Consider the following 23,701-nt stretch of genomic DNA (forward strand, 5'->3'; position numbering starts at 1 on the left):
ATATCTGGGCTGAAATGATCCTCCCACCTCAGCCTCCTAAAGTGCTGGGATTACAATCATGCGCCATTGCGCCCGGCCTGAAGTGATCATTATTAACATGCACTGAGCTCTCTTGTATGACAGGCACCCCACCGGAGACATTCCTGCACACTATTTAATTTTCACAGCAGCAGGCCAGGCACAGTGGCTCATGCCTGTAATCCCAGCACTTTGGGAGGCCAAGGCGGGCAGATCACCTGAGGTCAGGAGTCCCAGACCAGCCTGGTCAACATGGTGAAACCCCGTCTCTACATAAAATACAAAAATTAGCCGGGTGTGGTGGCATGTGCCTGTAGTCCCAGCTATTGGGGAGACTAAGGCAGGAGAATCGAATTGCTTGAATCCAGGAGGCGGAGGTTACAGTGAGCCAGGATTGCGCCACTGCATTCCAGCCTGGGCGACAGAGCAAGACTCCATCTCCAAAAAAAAAAAAAAATTTACAGCAGCAAAGTAGGGGTTATGACCTTTATTTTACATAGGAGACAACTGAGACCAGAAAAGTTAAACAACTTCCTTACAGTCACACAGCCAGCACCTCACATGGAAGGGATACAAGCCCCGCTAGCCTCAGACCTATTGTGGGGTTCCTGACACACTATGTTGCCTGTCGCTCAATTTGAAACCTGACCTTAAGGATTTGAAAACAAAAACTGGCTTTTCTAAAAAGAATAAGCTGTTCCCCAACAATGCAAAATACAGATGCACAAAGTTATTCGTTGCACCACTGTTTGTAATTGCAAAATTGTGGAAATACCCTAAATGTCCATTTACAGGAATGTTCTGCCACTGTGGAAAGGAATGAGGAAGCTGACTCTGTGCTGATAGACAATGATTTCCGGGTTTTGTCATCATGTGGAAAAAAAGCAAAGTACAAGAATCTACAGCATGCCACATTTTGTGTAAGAAAGAAGAAGAAATAAGAAAATGTTTGGGCTGGGTGTGGTGGCTCACACCCGTAATCCCAGAATTTTGGGAGGCAGAAGCGGGCAGATCACCTGAGGTCAGAAGTTCGAGACAAGCCTGGCCAACATGGCAAAACGCCATCTCTACTAAAAATACAAAAATTAGCTGGGTGTGGTGGCGGATGCCTGTAATCCCAGCTACTCAGGAGGCTGAGGCAGGAGAATCGCTTGAACCCAGGAGGTGGAGGTTGCAGTGAGCCAAGATCTAACCACTGCACTCCAGCCCAGGCTACAGAACGAGACTTCATCTCAAAAAAGAAAAAAAGAAAGTGTTTGTGGACTTGTCTATTTTTGCAAAAGTAAGCAGAGGAAAGAAAAGGCAGAAATTGATGCGACGAGTCACGTAATAATGGGGGTTGCAGTCAGGGGGCTGGGGACAGGGAGAGTTGGGACGCTTTTCTGAGTGCCCCATTTTGCAGAGTGTTGACCTTCAGGAACATGTTAATGTTCTACATACTTAAAACAAGAAAAAGTCAACAAAGATCAGGGTGGCAGGAGCCCTAAATGGAATGTAAACTGAAACAAGTGAACCTACCTGTATTTCAAATGAATAAAGTAACCACATTAAAGGGGAGGGGAGGAAGAGAAGGACTCCAGATAACTTTGAACATAACACTTCCATCATATATACTTGGGGCTAAACACAAAAGAACTGCATCCAGTACTGAACTCTACCTAGAAGGCTTACTTTTTGTTTTTACAGTGACATGGGCTGGAAATTCTGAAATGAACTTCTCTGTATTGCTCAGTGTTGGAGAAGAGATTTACAAGTATGAAAAGGGAGAATATTAGAATGAATTCTAATATGTGGTGGCAGGGCAGGGTGGCTCACGCCTGTAATCCCAGCAACTTTGGGAGGCCGAGGCAGGTGGATCACCTGAGGTCAGGAGTTCGAGACCAGTCTAGCCAACATGGTGAAACCCCCTCTCTGCTGAAAATACAAAAATTAGCCAGGCGTGGTGGCACACGCCTGTAATCCCAGCAGAGGTTGCAGTGAGCTGAGATGGCGCCACTGCACTTCAGCCTGGGTGACAAAAGTGAAACTCCATCTCAAAAAAAAAAAAAAAAAAGAATGAATTCTGCGATGCTGGATTGAAATTGTTTTCTAGATAATCAGTAGAATAGACAGAAAAATTGAAGCTGGCATATATATGTATATGTATGTGTATGTATTTTATATATACATAATATATTATATATGTATTTTGTATATGTATATTTGTATTTATACATCCTGGTGTGTTTCTTGGTTCTGTCTGCTGCAGAGGTCTAGTAGCACTCCAGTAGCAATGACTGCTCCTAGGACTCAGATCTTGGTTTCTAAAAACCATCCCCCAGTAAAAGGAATCAAGTCTCCTTGGAGAAATGGCCACTTCCAGGATACCGCAAGGGAAGAACAAGATGAACCAGGGCATCTGGTTGTGGCTTACTGTTCCTTGAGTAAGCAAGGAAGTGCTAAAATACGACAGGGATATCACAAAGGTCACAAACGAGCCACCTTGAAAAAGTGCCCACTGGCCAAATTGGACCAATTTGAGCATCAAAATAATGATTGTTAACAGAGTATTCATGGAATCAAGTAAATCCATGCCTATATACATTGAGAAATGAATAAACAAATGGGAGAGAAGAGAAAGCTCTTCCATACAGCTGACTGCTAGCTAATAATCGAGGAAAGAGTGGAGTTACAAAATTACCATTTTACGACTATCATAGCAATCTCTGTAACTATCATAGCGAGGAACCATCAAAGGATGCTAAAAGCAGTGGGTAAAAGTTTGATGGGGAACAGGATATCCTCATAGTCTGAAGGTGACTACCCACTAATTACTTAGGAATTAGGTTTAAGGGAAAATATGTTTGCAGTACAGAAACCTTAACCAAGTAATCAAAGTAAAAATCATTGATATTGGGAGTAAATGGCATCATGCGCCTCTTGATACATCTGCTGCAGAAGCGACTCACTTCTGAGTTCTTCCTGCCAAAAATGCACACTCTAATGGTAATCACGAGAAAACATCAGACAAACCCCAACTGAGGGGCATTCTATAAAATAACTGGCCTGTATAGGCTGGGTGCGATGGCTCATGCCTGTAATCCCAGCACTTTGGGAGGCCGAGGGGGGTGGATCACGAGGTCAGGAATTTGAGACCAGCCTGACCAACATGGTGAAACCCTGTCTCTACTAAAAATACAAAAATTAGCTGGGCGTGGTGGCGTGCACCTGTAATCCCAGCTACTCAGGAGGCTGAGGCAGGAGAATTGCTTGAATCCAGGAGGCAGAGGTTGCAGTGAGCCGAGATTGTGCCACTGCACTCCAGCCTGGGTGACACAGCAAGACTCTGTCTCAAAATAAATAAATAAAATAACTGGCCTGTATGCTTAAAAGAAGTCCAAGTCACTAAAGGTTGGAAAAGCCTGAGGAACTATCCCAGATCAAGGAAGACTAAGAATACTCTGCACCTTAATTACAGTATGTGATCCTAGACTTGATTCAGGAATGGAAAAGAAGAAAAGGTACAAAGGATACTCTTAAAGAATTAGCAAAATCTGAAGATGGATTATGAATGAGATAATAGTGTTGTTTCAATACGAAATTTCCTTATCTTAATAAAGGTATTAGGCCAGGTGCAGTGGCTCACACCTGTAATCCCAGCACTTTGGGAGGTCAGAGCTGATCATGTGAGCCCAGGAGTTTGATACCAGCCTGGGCAACATAGTGAGACCCCAGCTCTAGAAAAAAATTTTAAAAATTAGCCAGGAATGGTGGTACGTGCCTATCATCGCAGCTACATGGGAGGCTGAGGCAGGAGGATCACTTGAACCTAGGAGGTTGAGACTGTAGTGAGTCATGATCACTCCACTGCACTCCTGCCGGGGTGACAGAGCAAGGCGTCATCTCAAAAAAAAAAAAAAAAAAGATAAAGGTACTGTGGTTATGTAAGAGAAATTCATTGTCCTTAGCAATTTTTTATTAAATGAAAGAAAAGTTACATACCTGGCTTTCTTCCGGAGTAACTTCTGAGACTCAGGATAATGCACCAAAATCTCATTCAGGTCCTTCTTATCCAGGATGAAGAGATTGGTAAACCCGTGGGCCACCACGTTGGCTGTGCGCCGGTTCCCGCCCCCAACAGCCAGCAAGCTGGGGCAGAGAAGGGAGGAAGGAGACCCTTTAGAGACTGCGGTTTTGGTCTCATTCAGATCTTCATTTCCCATGTATGGAGCACAGTGGTGGCCCCACACAGATGAGAGCCTTCCCCTGCCCCCATCCCCGCATACATCAGCAGGTGCCAGTGCTGCATCTACCAAGCCGTAGACACTTGCACTGCCCGCTGGCCGCCTCCTTTCCCAGCCCTTGCCCCAGTCCCCTCACTTTACCCCAGCTGCCTCTGACCTTATTTCTCCAAACACAGATCCAGCTTTCAGTGTCACCAGCACAGATTTCCCATCAGGGCCCCCCAAGACCTGCACTTGCCCCGCCTGGATGATGTACATCTCACGGCCAATCTCCCCCTGAAACAGAGAAGGGACAAGTCCCTCTGTCCATCCCCCAAAGTCACCAGAGAAGCAGCCAGGGCTGGATCCAGAGGCTGGAGGTCCGCCAAGGAGGAACCTAGACACTGGGGTCCAGCCCTGCCACCACAACTTGGGGTGTTGTGTGGGGGCAGTCACTTCCCTCTCGGGCCTCAGTCTCCCCATTTGTAGACTTGGAGGAGTGACTACCCCATGCCCTCTGTAACTGACAGGGTTGCAGTGGGACAGTTAATGATGTCATGGAATGGGAAGGGCCAGCTAACCTGGGAGGTGCAGGTATAATGGAATTCTGCAAATTTCCAGTTAGACTCACTGACGGAGGCAGGGCAAATCAGATAGCAGCTCCCACCATCAAATGATGTCTACACCTGGCACATCTCAGGGGCTCGGGAAGCATTTGCTAACTGCAACAGGAATGGGAACAATAATAATGATAGTGTTCAAATTGCCTTTTTTTTTTTGAGATGGAGTCTCGCTCTGTCGCCCAGGCTGGAGTGCAGTGGCATGATCTCAGCTCACTGCAACCTCTGCCTCCTGGGTTCAAGCAATTCTTGTGCTTCAGCCTCTCAAGCAGCTGCGATTACAGGCATCATGCTTCAGCCTCCCAAGTAGCTGGGATTACAGGCATGTGCCACCGCGCCCAGCTAATTTTTGTATTTTTAGTAGAGACAGGGTTTTGCCACATTGGCCAGGCTGGTCTTGAACTACTGGCCTCAAGTGATCTGCCTGCCTCAGCCTCCCAAAGTGCTGGGATTACAGGCATGAGCCACTGTGCCCAGCCCCAAATTGCTTTATGCAGTGCACTACTTATCCTCAACAACCCTCGGAGTTGAGATCACTCTTTGCCCAAGAGCTGGGATCTGAACCCAGACAGTCTGGTTCCAGAGTTCCTGATTGTTATGGGTTGAATTACGTACCCCCTCCCAAATTCATATATTGAAATCCTCATCCCCAGCCTCTCAGAATGTGACCTTATTTGGAAATAGGGTCATTGCAGATGTAATTCCTAAAGATGAGGTCCTTCTAGACCTAATCCAATATGACTGGTGTCCTAAAAAAAGGGAAATGTGGACACAAAGACAGGCATAGAGACAAGAGGATGTGAGGAGACACAAAAAAAACTAGATGACCACCTACAAGCTGAGGAGAGAGGCCACTCAGCTTGTGGTGGAGTTGCGCAGTGTCCCGCGGCAGCCTGGAAAATGAATACAATGGCCTTAATCCCAAATTAAACTGAACGCATGCATGAATGAATAGCTTGCTTTGGAATGCAATTAGAAACACCTAGTCTGCCACGCGCCTTCCAATCCTCATGCCTTCACGGGCCCTTGTCCTGGCCAGCTACCTGTGAGTCACATGTGTTTAAAAGGGGAAGAGGAGGTCTACAGAAAAAAAAATAATAATAATTAAAAAGGGGGCCGGGTGCCTGTAATCAATTACAAATTGATTACATGCCTGTAATCCCAGTACTTTGGGAGGCCGAGGCGGGCACATCACCTGAGGTCAGGAGTTTGAGACCAGCCTGGCCAACATGGCGAAACCCTGTCTTTACTAAAAATAAAAAAATGAGCCAGGCATGGTGGCATATGCCTGTAATCCCAGCTACTTGGGAGGCTGAGGTAGGAGAAATGCTTGAACCCAGGAGGCAGAGGTTGCAGTGAGCCAAGATAGTCCCACTGCACTCCACCCTGGGAGAGAGAGTGGGACTTGGTCTCAAATAAACAAACAAACAAACAAATAAATAAATAAATAAGGGGGGGGGGAGTGACCAAGGACAGTAACTGTCACACTTTTGACTTATTTGACAAAAATTTCCTGTGCATTTCACACATGCATGACCCCCTTAACAAAAAGGAAGAGAGGTTTGCCTCCATGTTTCTGTTTAGTTTGACAAGGGTGAAAGGGTGAGGGGACCCCTCACCTCACTAACCATTCCCCGGGTTGTCTCAGAGAGATCGCTGCTGAGCAAAACCAGACAGCAGAGGGCGCCCTTCACACGTGCTCACCAAGCGCTCAATTTAATTTGCAATCACAGACTCTAGATTCACTTTTTCTCATTTAAAGCAAACTGCATCACCCACGAAGATAACAGCAACAGTACTGGCACCTGCTTTGTGCCAGGAACAATATTAAGCTCTGTATGCACATCTTATTCAGCCCTCACAACCACCCCATGAGGGAGGTACTATCAACATCCTCCACTTTATCCATAAGATGTGCAGGACTCAGAGAGGGCAAGCCACTTGCCCAAGGGTGCACAGCCAGGTAGTGGCTCCAGTGTCAGGCAAGTCACTCTATTGCTCCCAAACCCCTCTTTGCCCCTAAGGTTGCAGCTTTAAATTCTCAGCGCTCTGAAGCATCCTTTTCCCCTCTTCACCCCGGCTCTCTGCTTCCAGAAATTTCATTGCTGCACAGCATATAACCTGGAGACAGGGACTTTCTTGGGGACAGGGGTTCCCAAGTCTTGCAGAGCCTGCTTGGGTAACGTTTTCCCCCGTACACTTATTAATGGCTTATAATTAACTTATTAACGGCTCTGTGCAAGAAGACTGAAACCTGGGTTCCTGACCCCTCCCCTCACTCACCAAGTGACCTTGGTCTCACCTTGAACCCCAAGGACAGGGAGCAGAAAGAGCTCTAGACATTGTCAGGCCCCAGGATTCAACCCCAGATGTTTTCTGGGATCAGAGGGTGAAGCTGAGCAGGGAGGGGGTCCTAGGGTGGGGCAGTGGGGAGTGGTGGGGGCTGTGGCATCAGGAAGGGACACGATGTCCCCCTTTGGGGCAACCTTTCCTCCACCCCAGCTGGCTCTTGCCATTTGGGAAAGTGGACCCAGTGCTGGCAGATTTTCTGTTTTCAGCCAGAAATCTGAATTTTTATATGAAATCTTCAAATTTTTAAAGGTTGGGGACCAATTCAACATTTTTTTTAAATTAGAAAAAAAAAACCCACAGAATACCTGTGTGCTGGATCTTACCCAAAGGCCACCAGTTTGCAACCTCTGACCTAAGCCCACCCCTTCTCCTGCCCCATTTTCCTGATGGGAAGACGGAGACCCCAGAAGCAGTTCCAGCTACACAGTCAAGGCCCTGCCCTTCTTCAGGCTCCACGGTTTCCCTTTCTGTAAGGTGGGGTGGGGGGATCTTTGTCCTGGCCCCCATGGTCCTGTGTCAATGGAGCTGAGGAAATGCTTTGCAAAGCCCGAGGCAAAGCCTCCTAATCCGCTCCTGCTCTTGGGTCTGGTCAGGTCATTGCAGCATGAAGCCACAGACGCTCTTCTCCCTCCCCAACAATCTCGCTCTGCCCTGGGCTGGCAGGCACCCCTCCAGCTCAGCTCCTTGAAAGCCAGGGGGATCGTGAGCCCCAGATCCCGTGGTGGCTGCCGGGCCAGCTCACCTTCTTGCACACATAGTCGTTCGGCAGGTAGACAACAGAGCGAAGCCTCTTCAGCATGTCAAAGATCATCTGCCGGTCACAGCCCTGTCCCGGTGAGGAAGGGAAAGGAACGCTGTTTAGAGAAGACTGGGCTTGGAGCCTCCCACAGCCCTCAGGGTGAGAGCACCAAAAGGTGTACCTGAAAGAGTGCGACTTTGCTAACGATGTTGTAGTTCACGTCGATGGCGAGGTCCAGCCGCATCTTGTCTGGAAGCTGCACCATCAGCTCTGACTCATCTGTGAACAAGGCCTGGCAAGGGTCAGAGGCAAGGCCGGGCCCCACCCCAGACATACATACAGGCCAAGTGCCCACCTACTGGCTCACCAGGGCACACCATTGCCCTGCCGCATGGAATCACTCTAGATTTGTAGTGCACCCTCTCTCACCTCCAGGCCTTTGCCAATACCATTTCCTCTGCCAGGAGCACCCCTGTGCATTTCCCAAACTCCTACTCATCCTTCAGAACTCAGCACTAATGTCACCTCCTCCAGGAAGCCTTCCCTTGACATCCCCCACTCAGCTACTATGTTAGTAGCCCCCGCGCTGTTGCAGTTATTGGTCACTTGTGTTCCCACTTCCCTGGAAGGACAACATCAGCAAGAACTAAAGTCTCTGGAGCACTTCTATGAGCCAGGCACCTGTTTTGTTTTTGTTGTTGTTTATGTTTTTTTGTTGTTGTTGTTTTAGAGAGAGTCTCGCTCTGTCACCCAGGCTGGAGCACAGTGGCATGATCTTGGTTCACTGCAACCTCCACCTCCCTAGTACAAGCGATTCTCCTGCCTCAGCCTCCCGAGTTGCTGGGACTACAGGTGCCCACCACCACGCTGGCTAATTTTTTGTATTTTTAGTAGAAACGGGGTTTCGCCATGTTGGCCAGGCTGGTCTCAAACTCCTGACCTCATTTGATCCACCCACCTGAGCCTCCCAAAGTGCTGGGATTACAGGAGTGAGTCACCACACCTGGCCAAGCCAGGCACTTTTTAATAGAATGTTTTATAAAGATTATCTTAGTTTTTAGTTTTTATTAAAATAAAATTTTTTAAATACTTTGAACCCTGAAAAGCTAAAATTTTTCTTTTTCTTTTAGAGATAAGGTCTCACTATGTTGCCCAAGTTGGTCTGAAAACTCCTGGGCTCAAGCAATCCACCCGCCTCAGCCTCCCAAAGTGCTGGGATTACAGGTATGAGTCACTGCACAGGGACTTATTTTTATTTTTCTGAGACAAGGTCTTGCTCTGTCACTCAGACTAGAGTGCAGTGCAGTGGCACAATCACAACTCACTGCAGCCTCAACTTCCTCAGGCTCAAGCGATCCTCCAGCCTCAGCTTCCTGAGTAGCTGGGACTCACAGGGACGCACCAACACGCCCAGCTGAATTTTTCGACTTTTTATAGAGACGGGGTTTTGCCATGTAGCCCAGGCTGGTCTTGAACTCCTGGGCTCAAGTGATCCTCCCACCTCAGCCTCCCAAAGTGCTGGGATTAAAGGCAAAATTATTTTACTAAATCTCCTAAGCAACCCAAGAGGTGCCCTACTATAATCTCAACTTTATAGATGAGCAAATGGCAGTGACATGCCCGTAGTCTTGTAACTCGGGGAATAAACTCAGGACCCCAACCTGGCTGTGGAGCTCTAGAGCTGCCCCAGGAGATCCAGGGCTAAGCCTGCTGCGCTCATCATGGGGTGTGCAATGCCCTGAGACAAAGCGAGGACAAAGGAGAGAGAAGAGAGGGAGGGAGGGAGAGAAAGGAAGGGAGGGAGGAAGGGACAGAGAGTACTTTTTTTTTTTTTTCAATTTAAAGTGCACTTCGGCCTCACACCTGTAATCCCAGCACCTTGGGAGCCCAAGGCTGCCTAATCACCGGAGGTCAAGAGTTCGAGACCAGCCTGGCCAACATGGCGAAACCCTGTCTCTACTAATAATATAAAAATGAGCCGTGCATGGTGGCACATGCCTGTAATCCCAGCTACTTGAGGGGCTGAGGTAGGAGAATCGCTTGAACCCGGGAAATGGAGGTTGTAGTGAGCCAAGATTGCTCCACTGCACTCCAGCCTGGGTGACAGAACGAGACTCCATGTCAAATAAATAAATAAATAAACAAACACACACACACACACACCACACTTCACTCTTGGATGGGGATGCATTTCAAGGTGGGTGAAGTGAGGGGGGCAGGCACACAGAAGACAAGCCCCCCAAGTCTCCAAGGATCTCATGACAGCCCTGCTAGAGGCACTTCAGGGGCCCCACTGGGCCCCTCTCACACCAATGCTGGGGACACAGCCAAGAGAGGCCCCAGTACTCAGGACCTCAGAGACACAGAGGACAAGGGAGGCGCCCCGAAGGCAGGGGACCGGGCACCAGGTGACAGGAGTTGGCTGGGAGCTGGTGGCTGCCAGGGCGTGACCATCTTACCCAGCATGCCTTGCGAGTGCCAGGTGTACTCGTACCAGGTCTTGACACGGTTCTGCACGGACTTGGGGATCTTGTAGAAGTTCATGTACTTCACCGTGCTGTCCATGCAGCTGCGGTAGTAGGTCTGTCCCGCGGTGGCAGCCCCTACCACATCTCTCATCTGGGGGTAAAGGTTATGGGAGGTCAAGGAAGCCACTGGATCATGGGGGTGGGGGCTATGCCATGGATTTGGGATGTGTCACTTCACACAGACCACGGGCATGTGCTCCTGGCAGGGTGTTGGGAGGTGGGTAGGCAGATGTCCTCACACAGAGAAAGTTTTACGGATGGGAAGTTCTGCCTCCATCATGGATGTGGGGAAGAGGAAGGGAGGGAGACTGCCAGCCCCTTGGTGGCCTCAGGTCCCTGGGACCACACCATGGGGGAAAGCTCCTTGGGCTGCGCTGATTCTGGTACAACACAGTCCCTCGGTGATGGCGGCCACTTTGTCTGACTCCATGCTGGAGGAAATAAGAAGCCAGTGTGCTGTTCCTCGGGGCGGGGCCCTTCAAAGGTAAATTTGAGAACCTCTGACTGTCACCTCATGTCTCGACCAGAATGTAAGATGCTGCCCCGGCACACCAGAAACACCAGGGGTTTCTCCCTCGGTCTCTGCAGAAAACCATTCAGCCCAGTGCACCCAGAGGAACTGACATTCCAAATGATAATGACCTCAGAGAGGGAATAGGGCCGAGTTCACCACCACCCCCTTCACCGCGCAGGGTCCAGTGCTCCAGGCTCCTGACTCTCAGTCTAGTGCTCTTTCCCAGGCTTAATCCAAAAGCAACGGGCACAGAGGGTGACATTTCTGGCAAGAGTAGGAGGGGCCCCTGCAGTCAAGTGGGGTGGGAAACCAGGCTGGTGCCCCGATACCTGTCCGATCATCACAGAGAAAGCAAAGACGCCGGTGAAATAATTCAGCAGCTGGAAGACAATTTCAAAGAGTGTCTTGGGGTCAGGCAGCCCCCCGATGGTGATGAGGGTCTTCACAGCAAAGTAGTAACAGCGAATATAACTGGAGAGAGAGGGAACATGGGTCATCACAGGCCCCACTCTGCTGCCCCTGAGCAGTCTGGCTCAGACACCTCTGATAGATGCATGTTGTGCAAAAGACAGAAACCCTTTACAGCTCATCTATGCAAGAAAAACCACCTCCTGCACGTGTAGAGCACGTTGCTGTTTGCAGAGCAGGTTCACAAATGCTATCAGGTATGGTTGTGTCTCTAGAGACATGTTGCCATCCCCATTTACAGATGTGGAAACTGAGGCTCCAGGGGATTGCCAGGAAGAGTTGGCAGGAGGCCAGACCAGGGTCTTCCAACTCCTAATGATTTCACTCCCTCAATTTCCTTCAGTGTTCCTTCAATTTCCAGTCTTTTTGTTTGCTGTCCCCTGCCATGTTGGTTTATGAAAAGCAAAAGCAACATCAAGTTTGGAAGATATCTTGAGGATGACTTTTACTGACCCACCCCTCCCCGGCCCATCCATTTTCCAGATAGTGAAACTGAGGCCCCCAAAGGGAAAGGGCACACCCATGGTCACTAGTTGATAAGTACAAGAGCTGAGCACTGTCTGCTTCTCTGAGATGTCATCCACCAGCAGTAACCCTCTGACATAGGCTTGTGAACCTTCTGAAAGACACGTATGGGGGAGGGGGTCCTACTGTGTGGTAAAAGGCATAGGAAATGCCCCCAAGTGCTCTAGTCTGAATGTGTCCCCCAAAATTCAGGCGTTGGAAACTTAATTCCCAATGCAATGGTGGCGGGAGGTAGGGCCTTTGGGCGCCATTTATGCCTCAAGGGCTTTGCCCTCATGAATAGATTAAAGCTGTTACAAAAGGTTCTGGTGGAGGGTTTCCACTTCCTTTGGCCCTTCTGCCTTCTGCCATATGAGGACAGCATTCCTCTCCTCTAGTGGACACTGTGGCATTCAAGACACTGTCTTGGAAGCAGAGAGCAGCCCTCACCAGATGCCGGCACCTTGATCTTGGACTTCCCAGCTCCCAGAACAGTGAAAAATAAGTTTCTGTTCTTTATAAGTTACCCAGTCTCATGTATTTTACTATAGCGGCTCAAAAGGCATGAAGATACCAAGCTTGTGTGTGATTATCACAGAGCAGCAAGGGTCCCTCTGACACCTGTCCACACCTCAGGCTGAGCCCTCCCCTGGGTCAGCAAAGGTGAGGTCAGAAGGGCCTAGAGACCGGGCAGTCCCTGCCGGCTTTCCTGCAGCAGCTATTTATGCAGTGTCCTAGATAGAACATGGGCTCTGGACCAGGCTGGCTGGGCTCAGCCATCCGGCTCAGCCACCTTCTGGCTGCATAACTTGGACAAATTTCTCTCTCTCTCCCCAAGCCTCAGTTTCCTTCTCCATAAGATGGGGATGGCAATAGAATGTCCCTCACAGAAGACCATGAGGACAAAATGAGATGCTAGAAGAAGCCTGGCACGTGGTGAACTCTCAGCAAGCGAGCTGTCAAAGCCTTCACAGCCACTGTTTCCTGCCGTGGGGAACTGAACAGACTCGCCCATATCCTCAAGAAGCTCGTGGTCCAGTGTGGGGACAGGCAGGTCACGTGCAATGCGTCCAGGAAGGAAGAAGCAGAGGTTGCCGGGGAGTGTGGTAGGGGCTCTGCCTCTGATAGCTGCGGGGCCTTGGGCAGGGCTGCGGACGCCCTGCACCTCCACATCACCTGTTGCCTGCAAGTTTCAGAACCCAAAACGGGCCTGTCAAGCCCCCGTCATACTGGTTCTGGCCATCAGAGGGCGCGCGAAGCAGCGTTTAGCGGGACGGAGTAGCACCCCCAACTCTGCAGACCCCTGGGCTGTCCGGGAGCTGGGTGCATATGCCGCTGGGCCACCAACAGAGAGAGGATGTAGGCACGATGTCCACAAAGCTCTGGCTTTACCCCAAACCCTTCCTAGCTGGAGGAATCTTCCAATGACATGCCACATATTAGGGGCCTTCCTGAAGTCTCCTTGTCCTCCATGCTGTTAGGTCTGTGGGGACACTCTGTGCTTCAGGTTGGGCAGAACCGGGGCAGGAGAGCACTGGGGCGGGATGCAGGGCCTAGCATTTGTAGGAGCTGGGGACCCTGAGCCCCTGGCACACAGCAAGTACTCCACAAATGCTCGCTTTGTAAAAGTTGTTATTCTTCATGCTATTGGAATTTCTTAGGAATCCTCCTTCATTACTCGTACTTGGTTCACATGTTGGGGTTCCCTGCAGGACGTCATTTGGGAAGGAGTATTGCTGCCAAGGAAGCGTGCCCTTCCCACTGCTGGGCAGCTCGAGCTCCTCCCGCAGAGGGCCCTGCAGAAGGAGGTCCCAGACAGCTGTCCCCCTGCCCCGCCCCCGCCCTGCTCTGCTTACTCTCCCTTCCCCGAGCTGCCCAGTGACGGATGTGCCAGGCTTAGCCCCAGGGAGGAGAGTTCTTAGTTTACTGGGGCACAAGCCCATTTGAGAATCTAGAGAAAGCCAGCTCTCTTTCCCTAGAAAAGCCAACATATGCTCAAATTTTAGCTCCAATGTCTGGGGGTTTGTGACCCCCTAAGATCTCTATACCCTAGGTTATTAACTCCTTTCCTGCCATGCTGGCTTCCCCCTAACAATAGCCACAGGGGCCACTGACTCCTGTTCAGGCCCAGGCTAGACATGCTACACATATTAATTTATTATTTCTCATAAGAAATCTGGATGTAAGTTACCCACATTGTGCCTGTGGGAACACTGGGTCTCAGAAAGGGTAAGCTCGCAGAGTTCAATTCTATGCAGAAATTGCGTTCTCCCCTTTGCATAGAAAGGGCCTTCGAGTCCTCCTCTGCCTCCTTGTGACGGGTTAAATGAATGAGGAAGTGAATGAATGCATGGTCTAGCCAGGGCTCAGGAGCAGGGCTGTGAATGGGAACGGGTAACAGGACCACTGGTGACGTGGGGAAGCATTAGATCTTGACCCCATCCCTGATATTCTCCACCCCACAGTGGCTCTCAGGGACTCCTCTCCTGCCTGCCTGGGCTGCCCTGGCCTCTGGCACATCTCTTTCAAGACAAGGTCTCACTCTGTCGCCCAGGGTGGAGTGCAGCGATCTGGGCTCACTGCAACCTCTACCTTCAGGTTCCAGCGATCTTCCCATCTCAGCCTCTTGAGTAGCTGGAATTACAAGCGTGTACCACCATGCCCAACTAAGTTTTGTATTTTTTTGTAGAGAGGGGGTTTCGCCATATTGCCTAGGCTGGTCTCGAGCTTATGAGCTCAAGCAGTCTGCCTGCCTCAGCCTCCAAAAGTGCCAGGATTACAGACATGAGCCACCAAAACCAGCCTGGGACATCTCTGTAAAGGCGTGGCTCTCCCTCAGGGCAGGGCTCATGGCAGAAGGCGACCGCCATAGCCATGATGGCTGAGGTTGGGGCATCTATACTGGGAGGGGACGTTCTGAACAATTAATCACTCTACGAAGCTGCCACCTTGGACGCAAGTGACCCACCTGTTCCCACTGGGAGCAAGGGCCTGGGGGTAGACAGCTGGACCACAGGCATTTTGTGTCACTAGTGGGCACAGCCCAGGGTGAGGCGGGCACCCTTCGGTGAGTAACTCCCCACTGGACCTTTCCTTCTTCCACCTTCTCATCCTCACTATGGCTGACTGAGCGCCCACTGTGCCCAGGCACTGAGGCAGGGGCTCAGAGGCATCTACTCCTCAGTCACCTCTTTAGGGTGGGAGTCCCATTTGCAGCCCCATTTTGCAGGTGAGGGAACTGAGGCCCAGAAAAGAGAAGTAGCCTGTCTCTGCTGCCAGGGGGCAGCTCTAGGAGTCACACTTGGGACTCCTCATCCCTCGTCCCTCAAGCCTCCACTCTGACTCTGCAGGCCCAGCCCCCACCCTGTGCGCATCCCTCCTGCCCACACTGCCCTCCCTCCCCTAGGTCAAGCCACCTGTTGGCCTGGAGGGTTTGCTGCTCTCTCTGACACAGCAGGGCCCCTTGCTGGCTGTCTGCTGCCTGCCCTCACTCCCAGTGCACTCTCCCATCAGCACGAGGGCTGAGTCCTCCCTCTGCTCACTCTTCTGCTTAAGGCTTTTGACAGGGCAGGGGAGAGAGTGTCGCCTTCAACACCATCCAGCCTTAAAATGAGGCACACACCTGTAATTCTAGCACTTTGGGAGGCCAATCACAGGCAGATAGCTTGAGCTCAGGAAGCCGAGACCAGCCTGGGCCACGTGGCAAAACTCCATATATCCAAAAAATACAAAATTAGCTAGGTGCAGTGGCGTGTGCCTGTGGTCCCAGCTACTCGGGAGACTGAGGTGGGGGGATCACTTGAGCCAGTGAGGCGTAGGTTGCAATAAGCCGAGATCATGCCGCTGTACTCCAGTCTGGGCAACAAAGAGCAAGACCCTGTCTCAAAAAATAATAACAATAATAATAATAATGGAGGTGGCATATATACGGGAACTCTCTCTACTTTCCAATGGACCTCTCTATAAACTTCAAACCACTTTTAAATAAATTAAGTCTGTTCATTAAAATAATTTTTTAAACTTTTTTTTCTTGCTTTCTGTTGCCCAGGCTGGAGTATAGTGGCGCAATTTTGGCTCACTGCAACCTCCCCCTTCCGGGTTCCAACGATTCTTCTGCCTCAGCCTCCCAAGTAGCTGGGATTACAGGCGTGCATCACCATGCCTGGCTGATTTTTGTATTTTTAGTAGAGATATGGTTTCGCCATGTCGACTAGGCTGGTCTCAAACTCTTGGCCTCAAGTGATCTGCCCACCTCGGCCTCCCAAAGTGCTGAGATTACAGGCATGAGTCACTGTAACTGGCTAAAAAATTTTTTTAAATGTTAGTAACTTTTGGTGACTTTTGGTGGAATCAACAGTGCTCACGCCCACCTCCCCCACTCTCTCTGGCCACCAGGTTGGCACTTTTCCTTTTCATCGAGGCAGTTAGGACTCTGTGGCCACGACACCTGGGTTCAAATCCCAGCTCTGTAACTCACGAACCGTGTAACCTTTGGAACTCCCATCTGCTACCTCAGCTGTAAAATGGGGATGGGGCAGTACTATCTGATGTGATGGTTGTGAGTTACTGTGTTCAGTGCTTTAAACAGGGCTGGCCCGAAATAGGTATCCTACAAGCCTTGCTGCTCTTATCATCATTGTCACCATCATTATCATTGTAAACCAAAAATAAATCATAAGGCCCCCAACCATCGGAATGGACCCCTCCTCTTAGCCAAGGGCTTTTCCGAGTTATCTGAAAACCTAATTCAGGCTATGAAGGAAGAGGGGGTCAGACACGCCTCATTATACCCCTCCAGCGTTAACATTGACACACACCTTAAGTCTGGTAAAAAACATCACAGTCTCTTTTCTCTAAAGCCCGCTACTTAGAGGCTTCATCTGCATGAAAATACCTAGGTCACCACAACCCCTTATCATAACCCAGACATTTCTTTCTACAGATAACTCTTTCAACCAATTGCCAAGCAGGGAATATTTATTTATTATTATTATTTTGAGACAGAGTCTTGCTCTGTCACCCACACTGGAGTGTAATGGTGCAATTTCATCTCACCACAACCTCCACCTCCCGGGTTCAAGTGATTCTTGTGTCTCAGCCTCCCGAGTAACTGAGACTACAGGCACTGCCACCACACCTGGCTAATTTTTCTATTTTTAGTAGAGATGGGATTTCACTGTGTTGGCCAGGCTGGTCTCGAACTCCTGACCTCAGGTGATCTGCCTGCCTTGGCCTCCCAAAGTGTTGAGATTACAGGTGTGAGCCACCAAGCCCGGCCTTTTTTTTTTTTTTTTTCTCAAGCAGAGACTTTTTAAATCTACCTATGACCTGGAAGCCACTCCTCCTTTTGAGTTGTCCCGCCCTTCCAGATCTAACCAATATAAACCTTACATGTATTGACTGATGTATCCTGTCCCCCTAAAATGTATAAAAGCAAGCTGCACCCCGACCACCTTGGTCACATGTCATCAGGAACCCCTGAGGCTGTACCATGGGCGTGTCCTTAACTTTGGCAAAATAAACTTTCTAAATTGATTGAAACTTGTGCCAGATACTTTTTGGTTCACACGTCATCATCATCCCTTTGGCAAGTCTCATAATGGATGGTGGCTCTCTGATTGGCAAGTGGGTCTCACCTCATTCGCCAGCGCCTACATGGTAGCAGTGCCTGGGGAGCTGTGCTGGGGAGTTTCTCTGGCCTCATTCACTCTCGGCCGTGCCCGGGGAAGCAGGAGTAGATGCACAAATACAGCGTATTTGCACACCCTAATAGACTTTGGATGCAGAAAGGATCCAAGCAAGTCTTGTTCACACCAGTACCTCCGGCCTGGCACATGCAGTTGCTTAGGAAACCTTAGCTTGGGGAAGACGTGGTGACCTGGCTCTTTTTCTATTTTTATTTTTTGAGGTGGAGTTTAGCTCTTGTTGTCCAGGCTGGAATGCAATGGCACGATCTCGGCTCATTGCAACCTCCGCCTCCTGGGTTCAAGAGATTCTCCTGCCTCAGCCTTCCCAGTAGCTGGGATTACAGGCGTGCATCACCACGCCCAGCTAATTTTTGTATTTTGAGTAGAGATGGGGTTTTACCATGTTGGCCAGGCTGGTCTCTAACTCCTGATATCAGGTGATCCGCCTGTCTCAGCCTCCCAAAGTGCTGGGGTTAAAGGTGTGAGCCACCACACCCGGCCCAAGACGTGGCTCTTGAGCCTTGTCATGGCAGTGATTGCTTAGGAGCAAAGTGGCCTTGGCAATACAGCAGCTATAAGACTCCTTCCCGGAGTCTCTGTGCTGCGAATTATAAAGAACAGGAAGGTCACCAAGGCATGGCCCCAGGGGGATGACTGTGGCTCACCTGTTTCCCACGCCATCGTAAACCCAGTGAGTGGAGCCGAGGCCCTGATAGGCCGATGCCCAGTAATAAAGACAGGAATTCAAATGCAGGCTGTAGAGAAGGTAGGCTGTGGTCCTGATGACTCTGCAGAAGGAACGCAGTGCGTGAACACAGTGGTGGAAGGGCGAGGTGAGGGATAGACACCTGGACAGTGAGAGCCAATCCATGGCTGGGCTGGCCCGACTGGATGCTTTGTTGAGATTGCACCAGTTAGGAAGGGTGGTGCTTGAATGGGGCATTGTCACGACCTGGGGCTAGAATTGGCACAGAGGTAGCAGAGCTGACTGTGCACTGGGGGATGGAGGGGCCAGAGGGGAAATGTGTGTGCGGGGAGGAGCAGGGAGGGACTGATGAGTGCAGAGGAGTTGAGTTGAAGATGGGGCCATGTCGCCCCAGGAGAGATGTGGACAGGAGCCTTGCTCCCTAGCACGGCCTGGCTGGTCTTGCACCTCATGCTCAGACATCTGTGAAACAGCCACCGCCACCTTACACCTGTGCCCATTCTGTTAGAGGTGGCTGGGGGCTCCAGTTCCCTGAGCTGAGGCCAAAATGAGGCCCGGTTCGCTGCAATGCTGGTAAGCCCCTCATGCCAGCCGATGTGCACCCTCATCACAATGAGGGGTATCGGATATTCCTGGTTCTCTAAATAACAAACATTTCTCTGGGAAAGAGGAGGCGGGACCAGGAAGATGCCTGGCTTCCAGTGGAGATGGGGCCTGGAAGTCAGTGGGGGTAGACAATGTCTTGCTGTCTGTTCTAGGTGCTAACTTCCTGTGTTGTGTGTGTGTGTGTGTGTGTGTTGTGTGTGTCATTCGTGTCATGTGTGCATTGTGTGTTGTGTGTGCACTGCACTGCGTGTGTTGTGTGTGTTTGTGTTTGTGTGTGTTGTGTTGTGTCGTATATCTGTTGTGTGTGTGTTGTGTGTGTTGTGCATGTATGTATGTGTTGTGTGTTGTGTGTGTGCATTGTGTGTTGGGTGTGTGTATGTTGTATGTTGTGTGTGCATGTATGTGTGTGTGTTGTGTGTGTTGTGTGTCGTGTGTGTTGTATGTGTGTCATCTGTGTTGTGTGTGTATTGTGTGTTGTGTGTTTGTGAGTGTCGTGTGTGTGTGCATGCATGCACATGCAGGGGGAGTCTCACCTGTACACGTAGGCTTTGCTGAGGATGGATTCCAGGCGGCTGTTAAACTCGAAGAAGGCCATGTACTGGAGGGAGAGGAGGGCGTGAGAGCAGCCCACCAGCCGTAGGTAGCATGCTGCTCCCACGCCCATAGGTGCCGGGACTCAGGGCTCTTCCCGAAGCCCCCGGGAGGGAACAGGATGGTGAGCATTCAAAATCAGAAGTCCTCAGCCCCTTGACGGGTAGGGGCCAGAAACTCCATTTAGGAATCTGAAGAAAGTCATAGCCCGTCTTCCCTTGGAAATGACATGTAATCTTGTTCTCACAATTTGCATATAATTTCAGGGGACTCCCGGACCCTCTGAACCCTATCATGAGACTTTTAGGGGTACATGCATCCAGGTTAAAGCTGCTGTTTTTAATATTTCTTATAAAGAAAACAATTTAATAAACAGCATCCCTAATACCCCACTCTTATATCCTTCAAAGGTTTATTTATAAGAATAAAAGTATATTAATAACTACTTTTCTTTATTGAGCACCTATTATATGACTGGCATATGCCTTTTTTTTGTTGTTTTTTCAGAGACAGAGTCTCGCTCTGTCACTCAGGCTGGAGTGCAGTGGTGCAATCATAGATAACTGCAGCCTCGAACTTCTGGGCTCAAGCGATTTTTCAGCCTCAGCCTCCTAAGTAGCTGGGACTACAGGCACAGATCAGCACTCTTGGGTAATTTTTAAATTTTTTGTAGAGACAGGGTCTCACTGTGTTACCCAGGTTGGTCTCACATTTCTAGGCTCAAGTGATCCTCCTGCCTCAGCCTCCTAAATTGCTGGTATTACAAGCATGAGCCACCACACCCAGCCAGCACATACATTTATATACATTACCTTATTCCTTATTTACATATGAAGCATGTATTATCATTCTCCTTTGACAGAAATTGGTGCTCAGGGAAGTCCAGTAACTTGTCCAAAGCACACAGCTGGTATGTGAGAGAGTCAGCATTCCAACCCAGGCCAGACTCAGAGCTGCAAGCTCTCTCCTTATGCTATACCACCTCTAGATCTTTGGATTTATTTTTTGATATTTGAAAACAGTATTTATGAAGATTCTCTAAGGGATATTCCAGTTACCATCCATGTGTTCATTCTAATTCCAGCCATAGTTTAAACTGGAGGCAGAAAGAACGGGGGCTTGGATGGCTCACTCAAAGAGTTTTGTCCACTGAACGGTGTTCAGTGTTAGGCCTGTGAGTTTTGCCCCCTCACTGGGGCCGCCATGTGAACCAAGGTATGGATCTCACCTCTGTGTCTGGGGTGAAACTTGGCCTGTGGACCCAACCTTCCTCACTCTGATGTTTGGCTCTAAAGCAACCGCTGCAGCCCCTGGGAGGCTGGCACGTGTCAAATAAGAATGGTGCCAATTCCACTTTCCCCCTTCCTCTTGGCAGCCAGGAAGCTCAGAGGCAGCTTCCATGCTTGATTCCACATAGGTGTGCTTTCTTCTCATCAGGGCACTTGCACGCCCCCTAGTTTTCTCTGCCCTGTTTCTCTGGGTTGTTCATGTTACTGCATTTGCATTTCTTTGTAAATTCCCTCAGTATTGTTTTCAGAGAAAGGCACCAGGCATCATTTCAGGAGAGAGATGAATGTGATTGGTTGGCCAACAAAATCCATTTGGGGGATCCTGAATGTTCTGAGTGGCTATCCACCCTGGTCACATGACAGGACCATGGCCAGCTGTGGCAGCCAGACCATCCTGGAGACTTTGGCTCTGCCCAGTGAGTGGCAGAAGGAACGCTGGAATGACACTGAGGCCTGGCCAATGATGAAACGGGTGTCTGGCTGTGCATTCAAATCCATCCCTGGCACTTCCTTGCTCCTGCGACCTAGGGCAAGTCCCCCAGCCTCTCCAAGCACCAGTGTCCCCATCTTTTAGACAGAGACCATCATAAAGCAGAAGATCCCCTCTTAAGAGTCTCTATAATCACTGAGAGCATAAACAGTGGAGACAGATGACCTGCATTCATATCCGGGCTCCACTCCCTCCTGGCTATGTGACTCTGGGCAAATTAGTTAACCTCTCTGTGCCCCAGTCCTTCATTTGTAAAATGCTGGCAATAATACTACCTAACATGCAGCACCACAGAAGCACTAGCAAATTGTAATGAACTTTCCACTAAGACACACATGGAATAAATGCATCTCCCCTCAGGCCTTCCCTCGAGGACGCTCCCCTCCCCAGTGCTGCTGGGGGCAGACACGAAGATGCCAGTGTCGGTGCAGAGCAGGGATGAGCTAAAGGCCTGGGGTGGTGGGCCCAGCAGTCCTACCTTTAAACAGCGGGGCAGGCGGAGGAGGGGGTTCACACCGACTTTCAAATAGAGAAAATCCAAGGGCAGGAGGCTGAGCAGGTCCATCTGAAATCCCAATGGGATACCACAGGGGTAAAACAGATGACCCCAGGGTTGGGGGTGAGGGGGGTGAGAGGCGGAGTCTCTCCCTTCCATGGAAAAGTGAGGTCAGAATGCCCCAAGAGAGCTTAAAACTAGAGGGCAGAAGGTGTCCCACCAACAAGCCCTTGTTTGGCTTCAAAGCCCATGTTGCCAGCCCCGAGGGCAGCTTCATTATCCCCAATAGTGGCTGCTGTGTCATACAGTAGGGGCGGGAGTGGTACAGACACACTGAAAGGTGGCTTCTGGCTAGGCACGGTGGCTTATGCCTGTAATCCCAGCACTTTGGGAGGCCGAGGTGGGCAGATCACTTGACATCAGGAGTTCAAGACCAGACTGCCCAACATGGTGAAACCCTGTCTCTTCTAAAAATACAAAAATCAGCTGGGTGTGGTGACGCACACCTGTAATCCCAGCTACTAGGGAGGCTGAGGCAGGAGGAGCACTTGAACCAGGAGGCAGAGGTTGCCGTGAGCCGAGATCACACCATTGAACTCCAGCCTGGGAGACAGAGTTAGACCTTGTCTCAAAAAAAAGAAAAGAGAAAAAAGAAAGGTAGCTTCTGGGGGCCACCCAGCCTGCGCTGGTCTCCTGGGGTTTGTGGCTTGGAGTACACTCCCACAGGGACAAGCATCCCTCCGTGTGGCAGAAACCACATCTCATAAGCCCCCCAGGCACCCAGGGCCCACTGAGGCACCCCCTTCTAAAACCCCGCAGGCGCTAAAATGTGCACGCCCGGCACACACCTTGAAGCGGTGAGACTTCAGGTAATTATTTCGCATGTCCTTTTTGTCCGTCTGAAAGAAAGGGAATAATGATGGTGAAATGACCTTACAGCTTAATCTCTGACCCTGTGGGGAGCAATTTTGAAACTTCCCCAAGAACCCCACCCTCAAACGAGCATAATAGCCCAAGGACCATCTGAGCCTTGGTGAAAGCCTTGAGTTTTATGGGTGGAGAGGCCCGGCCCCCAGGGAGGAGGGATTTGTTCTGGTCACCCAGCTAGATCCTGATTTCTTGGGTGGAAAGCGAGGACATTAAGCTTATTCTCTCTGCCCATTGGTCTTACCTGGACCATTTGCACATCTGTTTACTAAGGAATTGGTAACCACTCTGATCAGGCCAGAAAAGAGGTTCTCCAAGGAAATCTCTTTACTTTTTACTTTACTCTCTTTAAATCTCTCCAAGGAAAATTGTTTAGAGGCAAAACCTGAGCTCATCTGCACACAGCAAAACAGGCACCGCCGGGGCGGAATTTTGGAAAGTGACCCACACTGGGAGACAGGGACTGTGTCTCCTGTTCCTGAGAGGTCACAGTCAGGGCCTCAGTTTCCTCCCTGGTAAGGCAGGGGTGGTGCACGGGACTGGACCAGAGGCCAGGGTCTCAAACTGGCCCAAGTAGGAAAGCATCAGTGTGTTCTTTGCAGGACCCCTGGGAGAAGTCAATTGCCAGTGGATACCTGTGCTGAGCGCCCTGCATGCATCGTTTCAACCAATCCTCATGGCAACACTGGGAGGTGGAAGCTGTTACTAGCCCCATTCTACAGATGAGGAAACAGAGGCGATTCAGCTAGCTGTAGTGGAGGTGGGATTCAAACCAGGTACATCTTCACTAAAGACCATTCCCTGGACCACTTCTGTATCTTTGATTCTGTCAAGTGGTCCAGGAACTATTTCACCTATGAGCAATATCTGATGTGCATAATTTGAACGTATCAAAGGCATGCAAAATAAACAACCATGCTATTGAACAAGCACAGCAGCCATTCTTGAGATTTCCTTATTCACT

The 23,701-nt window shown here is 50.0% G+C and overlaps 1 protein-coding gene and 1 long non-coding RNA gene across 2 annotated transcripts in view; one reads left to right on the forward strand and one right to left on the reverse strand.

Annotated features, from left to right (window-relative positions):
* Positions 1–23,701, reverse strand: part of CNGB1 (cyclic nucleotide gated channel subunit beta 1) — a 95,491-nt gene that overhangs the window by 12,198 nt on the left and 59,592 nt on the right. Inside the window, exons 22-31 of the mRNA XM_024233667.2 lie at positions 22,659–22,709; positions 21,793–21,879; positions 19,478–19,542; positions 18,298–18,420; positions 11,303–11,444; positions 10,391–10,550; positions 8,113–8,210; positions 7,935–8,018; positions 4,399–4,517; positions 4,000–4,146 (exon numbers count right to left, since the gene is read on the reverse strand). Coding sequence (XP_024089435.2) covers positions 4,000–4,146; positions 4,399–4,517; positions 7,935–8,018; positions 8,113–8,210; positions 10,391–10,550; positions 11,303–11,444; positions 18,298–18,420; positions 19,478–19,542; positions 21,793–21,879; positions 22,659–22,709 — 1,076 coding nt within the window. The remainder of the gene's footprint in view (positions 1–3,999; positions 4,147–4,398; positions 4,518–7,934; positions 8,019–8,112; positions 8,211–10,390; positions 10,551–11,302; positions 11,445–18,297; positions 18,421–19,477; positions 19,543–21,792; positions 21,880–22,658; positions 22,710–23,701) is intronic.
* LOC129050815 (uncharacterized) lies at positions 22,146–23,668 on the forward strand. Its single transcript, XR_008514637.1, has 3 exons — positions 22,146–22,679; positions 23,101–23,252; positions 23,340–23,668. It is a non-coding gene; the product is annotated as an uncharacterized LOC129050815 (long non-coding RNA).

The sequence above is a fragment of the Pongo abelii genome, chromosome 18 (genome assembly GCF_028885655.2).
Source record: "Pongo abelii isolate AG06213 chromosome 18, NHGRI_mPonAbe1-v2.0_pri, whole genome shotgun sequence".
In the NCBI taxonomy this organism is placed as follows: domain Eukaryota; kingdom Metazoa; phylum Chordata; class Mammalia; order Primates; family Hominidae; genus Pongo; species Pongo abelii.